At 45.5% G+C, this 19,553-nt stretch overlaps 1 protein-coding gene across 1 annotated transcript in view; it reads left to right on the forward strand.

The window, feature by feature from the left end:
- The window catches only part of DOK6 (docking protein 6), a 249,730-nt gene that overhangs the window by 194,843 nt on the left and 35,334 nt on the right, over positions 1 to 19,553 (forward strand). Inside the window, exon 7 of the mRNA XM_045850074.1 lies at positions 6,859 to 6,976. Within this exon, the coding sequence (XP_045706030.1) occupies positions 6,859 to 6,976 (118 nt within the window). The remainder of the gene's footprint in view (positions 1 to 6,858; positions 6,977 to 19,553) is intronic.

Here is a 19,553-nt window from a genome sequence, read left to right on the forward strand (position 1 = left end):
GAGCCAGAAAGTTCCTTCTTTCTCAAGTGGCCCAGAATTCCATGGGATCCAACAGTTCATGCCGCCCAGAGTAAGATTATCTCATGTCCTTTCACTCCTTAAAATATCAAAAGTGTATCACGCCTAACTTAATCAGATGGGTAAGATAGCGCCATCACAAAATTTTGGCCACTGAGACCAACACCACCATCTGGGCGTCTTCGCGTGGTCGTGACAATGCAGCCCGACTGGTTTCTCGGAGAGTCCACGGACTGGAGGTCCTCAGACCACCCTCCACGGAGAACGGTTTCCGCAGCCGGAGAAGACAGTCTTCCCCTCTTGCTGCCCACGCCCGTGTCCAGCAGGGAGTTGGAAAATGATCATGATAAAAAAAAAGGATAGCAATCTTAAGTAGTCTCTCAATCTTCTTTACTTACTAATCCCAAACCAGTCTCGTTTTAAAGAAAGTTTCATTTTGGGGGAGTGCACTGGAAAATTAAGTCAAGGTGATAAATTTTATTTTCTTATTTTTTTATAGTCACAATAATCCCAGTTTTTTTTATTGTTTAAGCTGTTACCATTGTTCCATTTTTCTCCCCTTCCCCTCCCTCACCCCTCCCCACCCCAAGCCAATCCCCACCTTGTTGTCTGTGTCCATGAATTGAGCATAAATGTTCTTTGGCTAATTGCTTCACCATTTTCACCCCTTCCCCTGCCCCTTTCTGGCAGCTGTCAGTGTATTCTATGTATTCTTTCACTGACTAGCTTAGGTCATCATTTTCTGCAGTTCCGTCCATGCTGTTGCAAAATGCATTGGAGAATTAAGTCACAGTGATCAATTTTAAACTATTCCTGAGAGAGTACTAAGATTCAAATATTTGAGGATATTAGTAAAGCTAGGTATCCAAACAAACAACACCTCTAAAATTTGTTTCCATTTCACAGAGATCAGTCTGGCTCTTTTGGATAATAACCATTCAAAAACAAATCCCCTTATTTGCATCGATAATATAAAATGAAAAGACATTTCTGACAAAGAAGCGGCATTATCTTCCTCTGCCTCCACCACACCGGCATGGACACGTGCCCAATGCCACGTTCGTCCCAGTGAAGGCGACGTGGAGAGGGCCCAGAGGAGAGAAGGAATGGAGCTTCCTGTATGTAAAACTCACTAAAGTAGCAACTCAAGGTTAGGTAAATTTGCTCCTCCAGATTTGTATGTGAACATAAAACTTACTCAAGTATTGACAATTACCAGCCCATGACATAATCGTGGTCTACATAGTTCCCTGAACAGGGAAATACTATTATATTGCATCCGTTCCAAAATGCACACAGTTTTTTCACATTTGAACATCTCTCAAGTCCAATGTGAGCGGCAGTTTAATTAGCAGCACTGCTCTTTCATGGCACGACATAAAATAATGTTGTCTTTCCGTTGATGGCATCTTGGAGTGCATAATGCTTGCTATGAGACATGTTCTGAAGACACTGAAATGTGATGTCCAATGGTAGCTAAATAATAGTTTTCAATTCCTTTCAAGTACGACCACGGACACCGTGTGCTCATCTGCAATGTTTGAAGGAGCGAGGAAGCCTTCCAGAATGGTCTCTATCCTTGGCAGTTTGACTTCCTTTGCAGGGAGAGTGTTCTCCATGCCCATGTTTTCCAGGAATCCCTATCAGTTCTGAAAAGGCACTCACAAGTTTTCTCACGCTGAAAATGTGCAGAATCTGGAAGCACAACAGCCCGAGGAGAGTGCACAGAAAAATTTTACCACGTTCTGCAGCCTCTTTTCTAGGTATTCTTCATGCGCATTCAGGAAATTCCAGGAAAAGTTTAGATGTGTGATTTGTGATCGCAAGTGGTTATGTAATATCTAATACACAGAAACATCTGCTAATTAATTCATTCTTCAGAGTTCTATTCACAGATCTATTTATTGCTCAATATTACCAATTATTAACCATAAATCAAGAGCCTTCGTTATTATTGACAATGACCAGTTCCTCGCTGGGACATGCCATTCACATCATTGTAAAATTTCACTTTGCTGACTGATAGGCACGGATCAATGACTCAACCCAAGGTCAGTTAGAACAAACCATCACAGTCGATAATGGAAGTGGGCCCGTGGTCCTAATCAGTCAGTTCACTTACTATTGTTCCGATTTCGGAACACCAAAGAAAATGTAGCCCCTAAATAAACACAAAGAAAAATATACATTTCTGCATACATGCACAAACGTGAGGGAGACAGGGGGAAGGACTGTATGTAAGTCTTCTAACGAACAGCGCTGTAACACAGTGTAACAGCACGGATTTCATTTACATCATGTTCTCTTCCCTTAGAATTTGGTCAATGCGTGGTTTAAAATATATAATAATAACATTCATTTTTTTCAAGTCTAACGGAAATAATACCCCACGTAGCAGCTGCCATTAAATGGCTGTGTAAACTACATTTTATTTGTTAGTCTGGTGCAATCTAAGCAAAGTGTCTTCTAATTCCTTTCCATTTATCTTGAATAAAATGGAAGATTAAATGTAAGATGTCCCCTATTGGAAATTAAGTCGAGTCTGTGAGAAACCAATTGCCCATGAACCTTCCAACTTCGGAGGCCGGTTTGCACGAATCCAAACAGTGCCAGCTTGGCTGGCGAAACACCCCCGGGGGCTCGCTTCTGCGCAGGTTTCTAGTGTCGCGAGCTCTTTTCCAGGAACAAAGAAAACTCAGTGTTCTTGACTCGTATTCAGCATTTCCATACTAAGCAGCGCCACATTTTGTCTTACCCTGACCTACATGAGCCTGTTCCCAAACCACTTGTATGATATCTTTGTAGTGTTTTTCATGGAGAGTGTATATCCCTGCCCAGTCCCTCTCATCTCAGACCTACCGGGGGGGCATACTGACACTCCCACCCACTATGGTATTTCCTAACTCCACCCCTCAGAAAGACTGGGGCTGTTCCCTCCCGGCATACATTATGCATGTGTGCAGGTGTGCAGGTGTGCACACGCACACACACCCCCTTCTACCAGTGTTGCTCGCCTGCCCCCCAATCTGTGTCCCACCTGCCCAAATATGACTCATTTGTAGTCATATTTATTGGATTTTGTACTTCTATTAAGGTCGTAGACTCAGACCCGAGTACAGGACTCTGCCTTCGTTGTCATTTTCTCGGTCCCTCATTCGGGACAGATTTCCATGCCCTGACCACACACGTGCATGGACACCTCCTGTCTGAGCCGCCCCCCCCCCCACGCGCTGGGGGCAGCGATGAGGCAGCACCTCCCCTGAGCACACTCAGGTATGATAAACACGGTGCTTTCCACTCCAAAAGCATCATCTTAAAAAATATTTATAACCCTCAAGGGGGGTTATATTAACTCCAATTGAGAGATAAGGAGAAGTGAAGTCTGAAGAACAGGGACAGGGTCAGCTGAGTGGGCATCTGCGGAGCTAGTGTTGGATGGCAGGCCTGCGTTCAGCACAGCCGCGGGCTGACCGGCCTCTGCCTCCCGTACCTGTGCTGTGCTGCGTCGGGCAGAGACAAGAGGCGCTCCCCTTCCTGCCTGGTTCCCGGGGAACAGACCCAATAGGCGTAATTCTCACCTCGTCTGCTCCCAGAAGACAAGGGGTCCAGTGGTTTGCCTTACAGTGAGTTATGGGGAAGAGGGAATGGCATCGTGGTCTCGGAAGCCTCAGAGACATCACTCACGGGCTGTGTCGCCACGGACAAAATAGGTTATCACTCCGAGCCTCCTTTTCCTCGCCTTTGCTGACAGTTTCTGTGGGTGTTAAGTGAGATGACGGATGATACCCGTTTGCACACTGCCAGGCACAGACAATGACTCATAGATGCTCATTTATAAATGCTAATTTTTTTCCCTCTCCTGGTCGTACAAGTTTGCATCTCCCGTGCTAATATCACTTTCCATTTTCAGGGCAATAATTAGGAAGATACAGAGCAAAAGGAGAATTAATTTGTTAACATTTTTGATGCAGATGAATTTTATGTGGGTAAACACAAATTAGCATTAATGTTTATCACAGGAGGAGGCAGAATCTCGAAACAGTACAGGGAAATTGCAAAAGGCATAAGGTCGCCTGGATAGCTTTTTTTTTTTCCTGTAAAAGCAGGAAGAGGTGCTGGTAGGCAGTCCTTTCACACAAATCACAGCCATCAGTCAGGCCCTCCCGGCTTCTTCTGGGCAGCAGAGGTCCTCTTAAAGTACAAGACTGTATTGTTGCAAATTATAATATGTTAGAAGGGAAAGGGAAAAAAGAAAAGATAGAGAATAAACAAGAAAACAACTTAAGAAAAGCAGAAGGTGAAAATTAATTAAGATAAGAGCAAAATATCAGAAAAACTGAGCCCTGACAGGTGTGGGCAATGTTCTGCAAAGTAAAATGTTGCCGGTTCGAATACAAGTCAGAGCAGATGCCTGGGTTGTGGGTTCGGTTCCCAGTCAGGGCATGTGTGGGAGCCAACTGATTGATGTTTCTCTCCCACATCAATGTTTCTCTCCCTCTTTTTCTCCCTCCCTCCCCCTCTCTCTAAAGATAAAAATAAAAAGTACATGTGTTAAAAAAAGAAAGAAAAGAAAAACTGAAAACTATAAATTCTTTAAGTGAAGTTAAAACCCCAAATCTCAGAGGTGGGGGTTGGGGAGGGTGAAAAAAGTGAAGAAGAATATAATCCATTCAGTAGTGTGACAACTTTGCCTGGTGACCGCGAGTTCCTAGACTTAGCAACTAACTGTTCTGTTTCCGAGAATGGGAAAAAAAAAAGAAGGAGAAGAAGGAAAAGCACTTTCATCAGCTTTGGGGAAGATGGATTTACCACTGATGATCGCTAAGTAGTAAACAACGTATCATAAATTATAAAAAGGATTTAAGAGTAGACAGAGTGGGATTAATATGAGATTCATTTCATGGATTAGCTGATGTTATTAATGGGCACTGCTGACACTAATTAAAGATTTATGTGTTTAATTCAGTTCCTGCCTCACGTGAGGAATTGGCTTTAGACAGGAAAGCCCTTTGGTCCCCGTGACGATTTCTCAGAACGAGCCCCGGCGTCCGTCCCTTTCCGCAGCGGGATGATGGCTTGTGCTTGAAGGTCATTTGGATGTCAACATGCACAGCCCTCCCGCAAGCTCTCCGACCCTCTGCTCCGGGGTCAGACGAGCAGAAATGCCCGGGGTGACAAGCATCACAGAGATTCTGGGGTGACCTGGAAAGTGAGCTTCTCCCGCACCCTCCCTGCCTACCAACCGCGGCATGTGGGTGCAGTTGGTACACCCATTTTCGTAATAAGTAGGAAAACTCTGAGATGTAGCAAAGTTTGAACATATAAAAATTGGTTGCAATGTTGCTCTTCAGAGCCATCTTTGAAAAAATACCTTCACCAGGGCCAGACTTTTAAATACACCACGTACGGCACTTCTGTGGCAAGACACAGAGCCCTGGAAATGCCTCACTATTAAAAAAGTAAAATCAAGGCCCTGACCAGGTAGCCAGTTGGTTAGAATGTTGTCCCCAATATGCCAGGTTGCAGGTTCGATCCCCAGTCAGGGCACAGACAAGAAGCAACAAATGAATGCATAAGCAAGTAGAACAACAAATCGATGTTTCTCTCTCTTTCTCTCCCTTCCTTCCTCTCTCTCTCCAAAATCATTTTTTTTAAAGTAAAACCAAATAAGTACATTTAAAGCCCTTTGCCTTCTGATTCTATTCAAACAGAAATGCCTCTTATTCTGACACATGTTCAAAGTCCTGCCGTATCCTCTCAGTACTTTGCTTACAGCATCTTCCATGAAGGGCTGACTCCTGCCGCAGAGCTGTGGAGGAGCTCGGGGAGGAAGACCCCGGTGAGAGGGTGCGCACGCAGCCAGCCAGTGGGCTCAAAGGCTGCACCGGCCTGAGCTGATCTCTACAGCCCTCAGTTCTGCCCCAAGTCAGGTGCTACACGAGGGGGAATTTGAGATTTTATTAGTCGGCGGATGGCCCATTTTCTGTGAGAAAGGGAACGTTTGCTCAGGGGGCATCAGAGAAATGTGTCCTAAGACCAAATAAAACCATCGCTGGGTGTGTGTGTGTGTTTTTTTATTTTTAACCTGGTGTGAATCAGTACAAATAAACTTTCTTCTTGAAAATGCAGGGTGAAGTATTGCACTCTGCACTAATCAAAGGCCTGGGCGCCCAGTGTGAGGCGTGGGTCTCTCCAGCTGGTCTTACCTTTGTGTTTCCAGTAACAGAATAGGCCCCAGTGTCCTCACGGAGCTCCTCAGGGAAAACGCGTTTCCAGTACTCAAGGTGGTACCGAGGGTCCAAGTCCGTTCGAGAAAGAGGCATCGGGTCAGGATGGGGGTGCTGCCGGACAGAACTGAGAGACTAGGGCACAAGAGAAATGGGGTCCCGGGTGCCCGCAGTCGGTGTATCTGTTTCAGAAGGAGCTTCTACCTCCACTCTTTGAGCTACGTTAAAAACCAATTAATTGTCGGAAGCCGATAGACATAGAAATGCAGATAAATTCTCCTGGTGGAATAATGCAGCTGACTATTTCTGTGCCTATGAACCAGCATTCCTGATGGGCGACGTGTCCTTTGAAGCCGACTTGGAACCGGTTGTACCGTCTTTTCGTCCGCTTCTTAATTGACAAGTGGGATTAAACCATCTCCCAGTGTCCGCTTCCTGTTTTCTCAGTCCTGGTTTTACGTCTTTAAAAAAAAGTGGCCCTTCCACAGCAGCTCGTGGTACAGGGATTCTATCGGGTTACACGTCACCCACATTTCACCCCCAACTTTGAAAAGAGCGGATTTCAGCACGGCATTTGAAAGCGAGCCTAAGACCCCTTTTCTCTTTCTCCCAGCTGCAGACAAGCCTGACGGAGCCCATGACGCTCTCCAAATCGATCTCTCTCCCTCGGAGCGCGTACTGGCACCACATCACCCGTCAGAACAGCGTGGGCGAGATCTACAGTTTGCAAGGCAAGTGAGGCGGTGGGCCGCGAGGCCACGGGCTCCCTCCGGCCGGGCTGGGCCAGGCCGGGAGCCCTGCGGATCTCTGTGTTTGGGTGCACCGCCTGCTTTTCCTCCCTTTCCATTTCTCAGCTGTCACTGACCGCCGCGAGAGAGCGCTGAGGTTGACGGCGGCTTCTCGAAAGCTATCATTTCAGACGCATGATAAAAGTTATTTCAGAAACCACCAAGGGCTGAGGACCTGGATAGGGCACAGGCGCTGGACAAAAACACGATCCCATGCGTCTTATCAGAAGCTAAAGGCAGTTCATACCAGGGCCTGTCTGGTGCTGCGTTTTACAAAGGATGTCTTTCTTAGCATCTTTCACTCCGTGACAGCGTTGAGTATAAGTTCAGGAGGCTGACCTCAGGCTCCGTAATAAAATGCTACATAAACCTACTCATAGCAGTTTTAAGGTTTTTCCAAAGCCATTTGGAAAATGTAGACACCGTTTGGTTGCGGAGGGTGGCAATGGGCAGGGTGGGGACAGAAGGAGACAAGTGTAAATAACTTAATTTCTGTGTTATTCCTAATGAGAAACGGTTAATCATATGGGGATGGCTCCCCAGGTTCATCAAATTGTGATGTAACAGGTATTTCACCAACAAGAGCAGAAACCAAAGCTGTGGCAGTTCTTTTCCTACTCCTTCCCTTTGCCCCAAAAGAAATAGTCTGACCCTTCAGAAAAACCCTCGGCGCAGGCAGCTGACTAACAGCTGACCGAGACTGGAAGGGGCGGGCGCGGAGGCACACAGGCCACCACAGCACAGCTGCGGACGCCCGCCCAGCCTCACCTGCTGAGCACACGGGCTCGCACGCAGTAGAGCCCGGGAAACATCTGGGAAGGAACGACCACTGGGACCGCCGACAGACAATAGTTGGGCATTTAGGGCACTCGTTCCTTTTCTACTTTAGCTTTTGCTCACAGTAACAATACTAAGCATTGTGACAAAAGAAATTCTATTACAAGCAAACTGAAATAGTATATTTTTTGAAGCTTTATTTATTTTTAGAGAAAAGGGAAAGGAGGGAGAAAGAGAGGGAGAGAAACATCAATGCGTGGTTGCTTCTCACGTGGCCCCTTCACTGGGGACCTGGTCCACAACCCAGGCATGTGCCCTGACTGGGAATTGAACTGGTGACCCTATGGTTCACAGCCTGTGCCCAGTCCACTGAGCTACACCAGCCAGGTGAAATAGTGTATTCTTTTTTTTTTTTTTTTTTAAAGAAGATCCTTTTTTTTAACTCTTTTTTTTTAAGATTTTATTTATTTATTTTTAGAGAGGGAAGGGAAGGAGATAGAGAGAGAAACATCAATGTGCGGTTGCTGGGGGTTCTGGCCTGCAACCCAGGAATGTACCCTGGCTGGGAATCGAACCTGGAACACTTTGGTTCCCAGCCCGCGCTCAATCCACTGAGCTATGCCAGCCAGGGCGAAATAGTGTATTCTTAAAGCAATATTTTCTTGCCACAGTTTCAAAGCTAGACTAATAGAATTTGATCAGTAAGAATTAATGATTAAAGATACATTCCGAGGAGTGACATCAGCGTCATGGTGGAGGAATAAGACCCCTCTGTAGCTCCCCTTAAAGCTATAAATCAGACATCTATAATCCAACAAAGTCTCCTCTGCTCAGTGCTTGCCTGAGTGATCCACTCATTGAGAGGTGGGCATCTTGGACCATGTAGGGAGGGCAGGATGGTGGGAAGGACAGGGAAGGGGTGGTGTTCTCACACAGGGTTTGGTGCCCACCTGGGCCCCAGCTAATGTGGTGGTGGTGGAGGATTTGGGGTGCACCTCCACACTGTGGCTCAGCAGAAGGTCAGAGGCTCGGCAGAAGCAGCATCGGCACATGCGACACCGCCCACCGTGGTGGTGGTGCTCTGAGACTCAGGTGACTTGGACATAGCGGGGACCCATCACCCCAGTCATCTAGTCATCAGTTTCCACTATCCCAATGATGCCCCCCAACAAGAAGCCAATGGGTGCAAGTAGCAACAGGCAGAGAAAATAAAACCTGGCACTATATCACCATGTACTGGAAAACAAAATTATCAACCCGCAGAATTGTTCAGATCCACATGGTAACTAAACCACAGAACAATTCACCACCTCAAATGTGCAGGCGGGAGGACAGCCCATCGGGTACCATGATTAGCCACGTTAACAAGCTAACATGGGAAGAAAATGACAAGTCTCCAGGAACCAACCCCCAAATCACGGAAGACTGATTCAAACGACAGAGAATTCAAGGTTACAGTCATGAAGAAATTCAGTGAAGTACAAGAAAACTCCAAAAGCAGTTCAGTGAGCTCGGGAATCAAATTAATGAACAAAAGGAGTACTTTACCAAAGAGATGGAAACTTTAAAGAGAAGCAGATGTTCTGGAGCTGAAGAACTCAACAAGCAGGAGGAGGAATGCATTAGGAAGCACAGGAAGGAGAGCAGACTGGATGGAGGAGAAACTGAGCAAGCTGGAAGACAGAAATCTAGACATGCTTCAGGAAGGAGAAGAAAGGGAACTAAATGTTTTTTAAAAATTGAAAGAACTCTATGAGAACAATCTGACTCCATTAAAGATACATTCTTCAAGAAAGAACAGTCAGAACAATTTCAGTCACTTATGAAAGGTAATTGCTTTTAATGTTTTAAATGAACACCCTTATGGCCAACTTGACTCCCTATGTTTAGCAGGTAGTTCTTATCTTTTTGTATTACTTACTTGTATAAGAAAATTCTTAATAGAGTTTAAAATTCAGAGGAGTAAATTTGAATATACAACTGGCTGTATGCAGTGATTCATGATTCGGGCAGCATCCCATCCAGCACAGAGACGGAACCGCTAAAGAGCTTCAGAAAAGAAAACGTTTTCAGAGGTAATGGGGGTTGGGACATGGGAGCCATAAACAAAAGAAAAGATTGTTTCAGGCAAGTGACACACAGGTCTCTTAGGTAGATTACCTCACTAGTGCTGGCCAGGAAATTCCAGGCTAACAGGTTAAGTGAGAAATTACATTCCAGGGGGCTGGGGGACGGCGTGGAGCTACAGTCAGGCGAGGTAGGAAATCTCATTTCTGTGCCGGGAGCTTACTCAGGTGGCTCCATTTAAGGCCCGTTGCATTTTTTTTTCCAACAGGAAAAGGGAGGAGGATGGTTTTGACAGTTTCATGAATCAGAAAGAGGATCCCTGCCTCATTCTTTTGCCTCCCTCCACAGTTGCCAAGACCACGGGCTAAGGTTGCCTGATCTTGTCGTGATCTTGTATGATTAACTAATTTTGCTTGATTAGAAATAACTAGAAGACACACTTTTCTTAAAGCCTAGTTTAAGTATTTCATTGTGTATTTACATTTTCTTTTTCTTTTTTATTTTATTTATTTATTTTTAGAGAGGGAAGGGAAGGAGAAAGAGAGAGAGAGAGAAACATCAATGTGAGGTTGCTGGGGACCATGGCCTGCAACCCAGCATATACCCTGACTGGGAATCAAACCTGTGACACTTTGGTTCGCAGCCCGAGCTCAGTCCACTGAGCTACGCCAGCCAGGGCTTAGAAGACACACTTTTAAAGTAAGGTTGTTTTTATTTAAATATAAACATATATAGTGAATATTGATATCCAATAGAAAAAGCCAAAACTATGGAATATTTGAATGAGGAAATACATATCTAAGCAAAAAGAAAGTGAGATGCTAATACAAATAAGTTGGAAATAGGTGGGAACCCACGTAATGATAACTGGTTGTTGACAAGAGCTTGGCCTATAATTCCGAGAACACAAGACTCTGGTTTCCATGGTAGTGCACGGGAAACTTTTCTCTGAATGGTGAGCTCAGACTTAGGCTGATGCACAGCTTCAGAAATAACATCATATGCATTCCACGAGAAACACCAGAATGCACTGGAATTTCTTAAAACGTTCCCAGAGACTCACTGGAGGACTATATTGACTTACACAATAAAATACAGCCAATAACTAATTAGAAAACTCCATGATTTATCTCACTAATACTGATTTCAAGCAAAGTTAGGGGCTTGAAATATCTTACCAGTTATGATGAACAATTTACTTATATGGTCTTGATATCATATTTTTGGTTGTTTGTTGTTTTATGTAACAAAAATACATTATTTAATTACTATAGGTCAGATAAATATAAAACGCATTCCATGTAAATTACATTTCACTAAATTTTATTTTTATATTGTATACTTCTTAAAGCAATTAATTTTACAACTTTATATTCCCCCTCATTTTATGGTTATATTATATGAATAGAGAGAGAAATATAAATATTCAGGCAGGTAGATAGATGGATAGATAATATATAGATAGATATAGATGTAAACTTGTTAGTGATACTTTGAGAATGGTGATTTATTTTATTCTATTGAGGCAATTAATTTAAGCAGAGGACAAGAGCCTCTGACCAATTTTTTTAAATTCTTATTGATTTGAGAGAGGGAGGGAGGGAAGGGAGGAGAGAGAGATTTGTTGTTCCATTTATTTATGCAACCATCAGTTACTTCTTGTACGTGCCCCGACTGGAGATCCGACTGCAACCTTGGTGTATTGGGATGCTGCTCTAACCTGCTGAGCTACCCAGCCAAGGCCTGACCATAGTTTTTTATTGGGTTGTACTCTATTCTGACTGTACCCGAATGGAGTCAGGACAGAATAAAGCTACTGAAACAAAAAAGAAACGCCGAGAGAAACACTCAGCACCCCTTCATGCACACCTCCGTTGTTTTTTCACCAAGCTGCGTGTCATACGGGGGCGATTTCGTGTCTCATTTCTTCACTTGTGCTCCTTGAAGTGGCCTCCCCTCCCCTGTCCAAAGAGGAGAGCATGGTGGGGCAGCTGTCATTTTTGATCTCCCAAAGTCAGAGAAGAAATTTGGCGATGGTGGGTGCTATATCATCAAGTAAACCGCAGGGAGCATCCAGGAGCAAAAACATATCTTCAGAACTTCTCCATCATATTGTTTGTATCCTCTTGGTGCAGAGGAGATCAATATGAGTTAAACTCGGCCGGCTCTCATTTGGTAGATAAAGGAGGAAGTGTTCTGATGTATTTAAGGTTTAATAGGTGGAGGTTCGTTATGAAGCAACACATGTACTCGAATCGGGAAAAGATTCACGGTGTGGAGACAAATCCATCCTGTATCGACTCTCCTATCACTCTGATTGCCTGTCACCCTCCAAACTGCACTTTGCTCACTTTTATTGTCTCTATTTCTGTCACCCGTTTTGTAACTATAGAGGCGAGATTCACTCTGGAAGATGGGTATTGCTGCACTGCATTCACCTTAATGTCTGGAGAAGGGGTTCTCCACGCTCCGCCCGGAACGGTGCTCTGAAAGCAGAGATTGCTGGTTTCCCTAGGGTGCTCTCACTCCCCGGAGTCGAAAGACAAAGACAAAGGATAATTAGCCCTTACAAGTACTCGTTAAACTGAGTACCAGGCAGCTACTGTTTAAAATCTCTTCCCCTAAATGGCTTCTGATGGGTATGTCCCCTCTTCCTGCAGAAGCGGTAAATAAGGATGTTTCCTTTTCTCAGTGTTTGTCAGGTAATAGAAATGATCATTTGTGAAGGCAATTTTCTGTTCATATTTCTCCAACATCTGCCACTACGAAAAACGTTTATGTCACAACACAGTCTAGAGATGTCAGCTCTACCAGGAGTGCCCAACCTTTCGGCATCTCAGGGCCACACTGGGAGAAGGAGAGTTATCTGGGCCACACATTAAACACACTGGGACACATAGTCACCAAAAAAGTGTCGTCATGTTTTGTGTTGGGCCGTGTTCACAGCCACCCCAGGCTGCGTGCAGCCCGCGGGCCACAGGTCGGACACCCCTGCCGGGCTAGACTGAGGGGAACCTCCTCTGTTAAAGGGAAGAAAACATGATTTCAGACTCTTGACTCAAAAGTGAATGCTTAAACGAACCATTTGTTATAATGGTGATGGAACTGTGCTTTGAGTTCTCAGGCCTGAAGCAGAAAACATGCTGGAAGTATAAGGAGCCCTCAAAAAAGGCTAGGAGAGAGGGAGGGAGAGAGGAGGGGAGGAAGAGGAGAAAGAAAAAAACCATAAGGAGGCCAGAATTTTCCTTCCTTTAAGGCTGTCCCCTGGACCTGTAATGTAATCACCACTGTGCATATTTATGCCACAGACGACAGCAGAGTCTTTAAACTGGGATTTGCCAAGGTGACAAAAGCATCATTGAAAATGACAAACTAGTAGAAACCCCCGAAGGCACCAGGCTCACACTGGTCGTTGCCGAGGCTTTGTTGGATGCAGAAGTGGAGTCGCAGTGCATTATGGAGGATGCCCTGGCTGCCCTGTCTCCTCTGTGAGCAAAATCCTCAGCTGGTACTGTAAAAGGAACCGCACCCAGGCCACCCGGCAGCCCACTGGCAGCCCCGATCCTCCGTGACCACGCCCCTCCGCCCCACCCCCCCACCCCCACCCTGTGCCCAGGTCTCTGTGGCATGTCAGGCACTTGCTGCTGCTGGGCGTAACTAACGCCCAGGGAAGCACGTGAGTCCCTGAGAGAGGCTGCAGATCTGTCCTCTCACCTGACAGCTGGGTGTCGCCTCTCCTCCTGCTGCTGCTTCCCCGGGGTGAGTTCCTCCACCAGCTCCCGCGGCGGAGGGAGACGAGCGTGGGAGCTGGGAGTGGTCCCCCGAGAGCCGGGGGCTCTGTACTCTCCTTACTGAATGCGCCCTGGTACATTTAATGAGTCCTCTTTGCACAAAATTGTATGGATTGTAGGCTGATTCATTTTCATTTTACTTTCATTTTAAAATTTTTGAAATTTATGGGGGTGGCATTGGTTACTAGGGTTACATAGGTTTCACGTGTACATGTCTGTGATACATGACCTGGATATTGCATTGCATCCGCCCCAAGTCTAACCTTCCGTCACCAGGCATTCGACCCCTGTGCCCTTGACTACTTCCCCTGGGAGCCACGGTACTGTGTGTGTCTGTGAGTTTTTGTCTGGTTTTCTTCTTTGTTTATGTGTTGCTTTCAGGGTTGTTTTTTTTTTATTTTAGTTGTTGTTCCAGTACAGTTTTCAGTCTTTTACTCCCATCCCTGCCCACTCCCCAGCCCTCCCCACCTCCCTCCCATTCCCACCCCCGCCCCTAGTTATTGTCCGTGTGTCCTTTATACTTGTTCCTGTAAACCCTTCCCCCTTTCCCCTGAAATTCCCTCCCCTCTCCCCTCTGGTCACTGTCAGCCTGCTCTCTATTTCAGTGTCTTTGGTTATATTTTGCTTGTTTCTTTGTTTTGCTGTGTAGGCTCCTGTCAAAGGTGAGATCCTATGGTATTTGTCTTTCACGGCCTGGCTGGTTTCGCTTGGCGTCATGCTCTCCGTTGTATGTCCCACGTATGAGTGAAATCATATGTTCTTAACTTCTTCTGTCCGACTTATTTTACTTAGCATGATATTCTCAAGATCCATCCGAAATGGATCAGAGACCTAAAACTTAGACCTGAAACAATAAGTTACGTAGAAGAAAACCTAGGTCCTAAATGCATGGACCCTGGTTTTAGAGGAGCTGTTATAAATATGACCCTTACGGCAAGGGGAGTAAAGGTAAAAATACATGAAACTACGGTGATGCATTTGTGAGCAGCCCGAACCGCTAACTTCACTCTTTGAACCCAGGATGACTGAGACGCCCTTCGTAAAGGTTGTAATGGTGCAGTTCTGCTTTCATCAACACTGATTGATATTCCAGGGCCAGCATCTCCCTCCCTCTGCCTTCTGTAATCTGTCGTTAAGCTCCAGACCCCGGGTCAGCCGGGCGGCGGGACCTGATTACACAGAAGGTATTTTATGTTCACCGGAAGGTGTCCGCGCTCCAAGTTCTCAGAGAGCCAGGAAGCAAACAGGCAATTAGAATTAGAGATAACCTTCAGGAAACAGTAAACAGAGTTCCAGCGTAGATTAGGGAGGTCAATCAAAGGATTTGCTTCTCTTTGCTCAGCTGCGTCCTTCTATCCGTCATTACTGCCCTGTCAGTTTCAAGATGTAAAGAGCTTTCATTGAGATCTTCTGTTTAAATTTTTATTCTATGATGTTTCCCAAATCGCAAACTTAATGAAAGCCTCCTGTAGTGGGTACAAATAAAGAATCGCACCAGCAGTAAAAAGCAACCCGTGTATGTCGAAGCCGCCATCGTGTCCCTGTGTTCGATCGATCCATGGTCAGGTCCGATCCGCCGTGACCTTCAGCAAGAGCCAAGTACGCCACACATTCTCAGCAAGGCCCAGGCTGCTGGGAGTGGTTTGGCAACAGCCCTTAAAAACACGTTAAACTTTCTCTATGAACTTTTATTGCATAGCCTTATCTTGAGAAGTATAAGTCCAAGGCAGAGAATGCCTCCCTGGATACCCATTTTTTAAAGATAAACTAATCCATTGCTTCCCCAAATAGACGCCATAAAAATGCTCGAAATATTCTCTCTGTGAAACGGTGCAGACCTCACACCCTGCAGTCATACTCAACAGCCTCTCCCGTGCTCCCAGTCATTTCTGTATAACTTTAAAATGTCGATGTTTTTGTTTATAAACGTGCTTCTTCCGGGAGGTGGTGAAGTAGCAACTTGGAATGACTTGTATCCCCCTGCCCCCCCCACCCCCACTCAACCCCCGCCCCATTGTGAAGAGATACTCTCTGTGGAGGTTAATCTTGAGTCTTGGAGCTAAACCACCTTGAACTTGCACATGACCCTTATTTACCATTGCTGACTCGTATAACTTCAGGCAATGTACTGAACCTTTCTAAGCCTCGTTTTCCTCATCTCTATAATGAGGATAAGAGTGCCCACCAGGGCGCCTCAAGGAGGCCATCCACACAGGGCTTGAACACTCAGTCCTTACGAACCACTGTGAATACAGTGAAGTCAGTGAGCTTTGCACGGATCGGCTTCTTTCTCTGGGAAAGGGCAGGGGGCGCCCTACTCCAGTCTATTCTAGTGTCCACTTTAAAACGCTGTTGTCGAGTTCCCACTGCACGTGAGGAATCGGGTTTTGTTCCAAGGACTCAGTACAAGTCTAGCACTAGAACACGGTGCCAGCTTCTCAAGTTTTAGAAAACTACCGACAGTGAACTCTCAACCTAACGCTAAGTTGTCAATGCAAGAAAGAAAATAGGTCAGGTGAAATGTCAGGCTGAAGCCCTCAGTGACTGTGTTCCTCCCACCGGTGGGTGTGAACAAGACGTGGCCACACGCGCGCGGGAACCTCTGCCTCCGAGCCCTACGCCTCACGCGGCTCAGCCCAGGCGACCTGCGCGAGGGGAGCTAGACCCTGTTTTTCAGGTCAGGGGTTGGAAAACTCCTGGAAGGGCCTCATGCAGCTCAGTGCAGAGAAGGTGCCGCCGCCCACCCCCGCCCACCCAAGATCCGTTCTGGCTGATGAGCTCGCCAACCCTGAGAGCCGAGAGGCCTTGCGGGGACCTCTCTTCCTTCACCGGGCACCAGCCCGTCTCCCACTGCAGACGAGCCTCGCTCCGGCGAGTTTTTGCTGAATTTATTCTCTGTGGGATGCGTGCCGCCGGCTGGACCCAAGTGAAAGGCAAAATATCGATCTTGAAGTTCTCCGGACAGAGCACAACATACACTCCAAAGAGGACGCGCAGCGTGAAAATAACAAGTCAGCCATCCCGTCGTGTTCCCAGGCATGTGACGGCACTTTCCAGAAGACAAAGGCTCGGAGTTTCCGGACGTAATCTGCCAGGGGTCTCAGGAGAAAAAACTGCTTCGCGTTCTCACGTTCAGTCTGAATTAACTCTGAAACTGGTTCTTCATACTGGATTGTTTTCTTGTTCAAGCTTCCCTCACCTGATTTTGATAAATAGGTGATTTTGATTAAGTTCTATATAAATCAAACTTTTGCCCTGGCTGGCGTAGCTCAGTGGATTGAGCACGGGCTGCGAACCAAAGTGTCGCAGGTTCGATTCCCAGTCAGGGCACATGCCTGGGTTGCAGGCCATGACCCTCAGCAACCACACATTGATGTTTCTCTCTCTCTCTCTTTCTCCCTCCCTTCCCTCTCTAAAAATAAAATAATTAAAAAAAAATAATGATTTCTTTAAAAATAAATAAATAAATAAAATAAGCCAAACTTTTATGGGCCCACTTTCACATTTGAAGGAAACCAAAAACAAAATATGACGTATAATAATTTCAGAATTACACACATTCCGATCAATATTTTGTTTCAGTTATGTAAATTAAGAAGTTTTGGTAGACACAGTCTCTCTTTCCATACAGCATAGAAGGTTAAATGACATCTTCTGCTGCCTGTGAAAGTGTATTTATTCTACAGTTGAGCCCATGGTTGGTCACATTATAAACCAGAGCTGAGGTTTTAAGTGAAAATCATGTGATCGTATTTCAGACTTCTGGCGGCGTACAGGATGGGAAAAGCTTTATTTATCAGTGGGCCCCAGGATGTGGGGGTGTACCGGTGGGTGTCTGCTGCAGAGGGCATGTGGGGGCTGCAGGACTCGGGGTGTAGCCCCAAGGGGTCCCCTCCCTTGCTCACTGAGGGACAGGCGGTCGTTTGGTGGAAATGCCGTGGCTCACACAGTACCTGAAAACACTCCCAGCTGCCAAGAGAAAATATTTTGAAACTAGGCTCCAAATTCCAGCTGATCATCCGTTTGTCCTGTTCAGAACGTCCAGAGAAGGATGTCAGAAGATCATTTTCTTGACTTAAATAATGTGTTCTCTTAAATGAGAGAATTTCTCTTTAGTGCCATGAAAGTCGGAATTTTGGCTCAAAGGGCTAATGAAGCACACAGGCTTTTAGTGGGGAAGCTTGATGGTGTGATGTTTTCACCTGTGACAGCTCCTAGACCCTGGAGGAAAACGCACCGCTGGTTATGTAAGTCACCACGCGCCATCTGTTCGTAGGACGCAAACTCCTCCATGGTGCCAAACAAGCTTGCTCTAGTTTTATCATCAGTGTTAATCACAGATACGTGTTATGTGATCGGAAATACATGTTAGTCATGTCATGATTTATCACCGAAACATATGACTATACTGAGTAGGTAAAAGTAGAGTAGGTGAAATTTATGAAAAATACTTCATTACCGCTGTAACTAAGTAGATATTTTTATGTTAAACAAATAAATGTCTCAGTTACAGATGGAGAAGATAGGCTAAAAAGTACATTTTTCACATGGGATAACAGAGGATTACATAAGGAATGGTCATTTTAATTGAATTTTACAGATAAGTATAATTGAACTCATTGTGCCACTTAATTTATACAAACATGGTTTGGAAGGTACATTTCTAAAATGTGAAGTTTCCTCTGTCAGAACCAAACCTTGTCAAAGTAAAAATGGCCTTTTCATCTAAATGAAAACCTTCCCATGGTATTTACCTTGGAAAGAAAACTGTTGTATTATAAACAACTAAAATGACCTGTTTTCTGACAAAAGAGAGAAGTTTCCTTAAAGAATAAGACTTCTTTGTGGCTTTGGGCGGGCGGTCCCTAACTCACATCTGTCATACGGACTTTGCTGAGGCCCAATAAGCAGTCAGAAGGAAGAACATAGCAGTTCCATGCTGGCCAGAGCCAACACAGCATTTAGTGACCATGAGAAACTGGAAATGTGTGTTACAGTGAGAATGCATGCCCGTAGGGGCTACAGGAAGAGCGGGCATGTTGAAGAAGGGAGCCCCTCTTTCTCTGTCGTGGCCAGAGAGCTTTAAAAATCCAGAGCTGCCTGGAAATGTCGTGTGTTCTAAGATTTTCCAGCGCTGCACGCACCCGCCCCCTCTCTGAAGGAGCTGTCGCAAGAGAGAGCCATGCAAGGGTAGGAGCAGTCTGTGCTCCATTAAATCATCTGTTTTCAAAAACACATCCAAGTAGCTCCGAAATGGTTCCAAATACAGGCTTGCTGTTCATTCCCACGGTCTTTCTTCGTGGTCAATCCATCCTGTCTCCCCATCCTGTGGGTCCCCAGGGTCTGGTCACGCCGGCCACCCATGTGCCCTGAAGCCCAAGAACCCTGGAAGAAATGGACAGGAACCCAGGGCCAGGCGGGTCCACCCTAGGTGGGCTTCACTCACGGGTGCATTTTATTTGCGTGACCTGTCGTTGATTTAAGTCATAAATCACCTGGAACACTCTGTGGGAAAAGGCTGGGTAAGCCGTGGTTACGGTGAATGTTAAAGGAAATGACTAGAACTCCGTGTGCTCCCTTAGAAAGGTCATGTTTGCTCTGCGGTAAACTCTCCGAGTAAGTCATATACTCACTGAGTCTAAATGCAAATCACAATATCTCCAAGACAACAATGCAATTGGAAATGTTAATACTCTTCCTTGATCCGTGATTTTCCTTACAAGTGGGAACAGGAAAAAAAATAGTAAGTGGAATTATCTCTGAGTACTTTAATACTTTTTAAATGTTTTCATATCTGTCAGGATTGTTAAAATTATCCCAGAATGCAAAAATTTGAGTGCAGGTATGACATGCTTTAGTCAACACAAATTTTAAGTGTCTGCACT

Source organism: Phyllostomus hastatus, unplaced genomic scaffold, assembly GCF_019186645.2.
Source record: "Phyllostomus hastatus isolate PE091 unplaced genomic scaffold, TTU_PhHast_1.1 phas_contig_80, whole genome shotgun sequence".
Taxonomy (NCBI): Eukaryota; Metazoa; Chordata; class Mammalia; order Chiroptera; family Phyllostomidae; genus Phyllostomus; species Phyllostomus hastatus.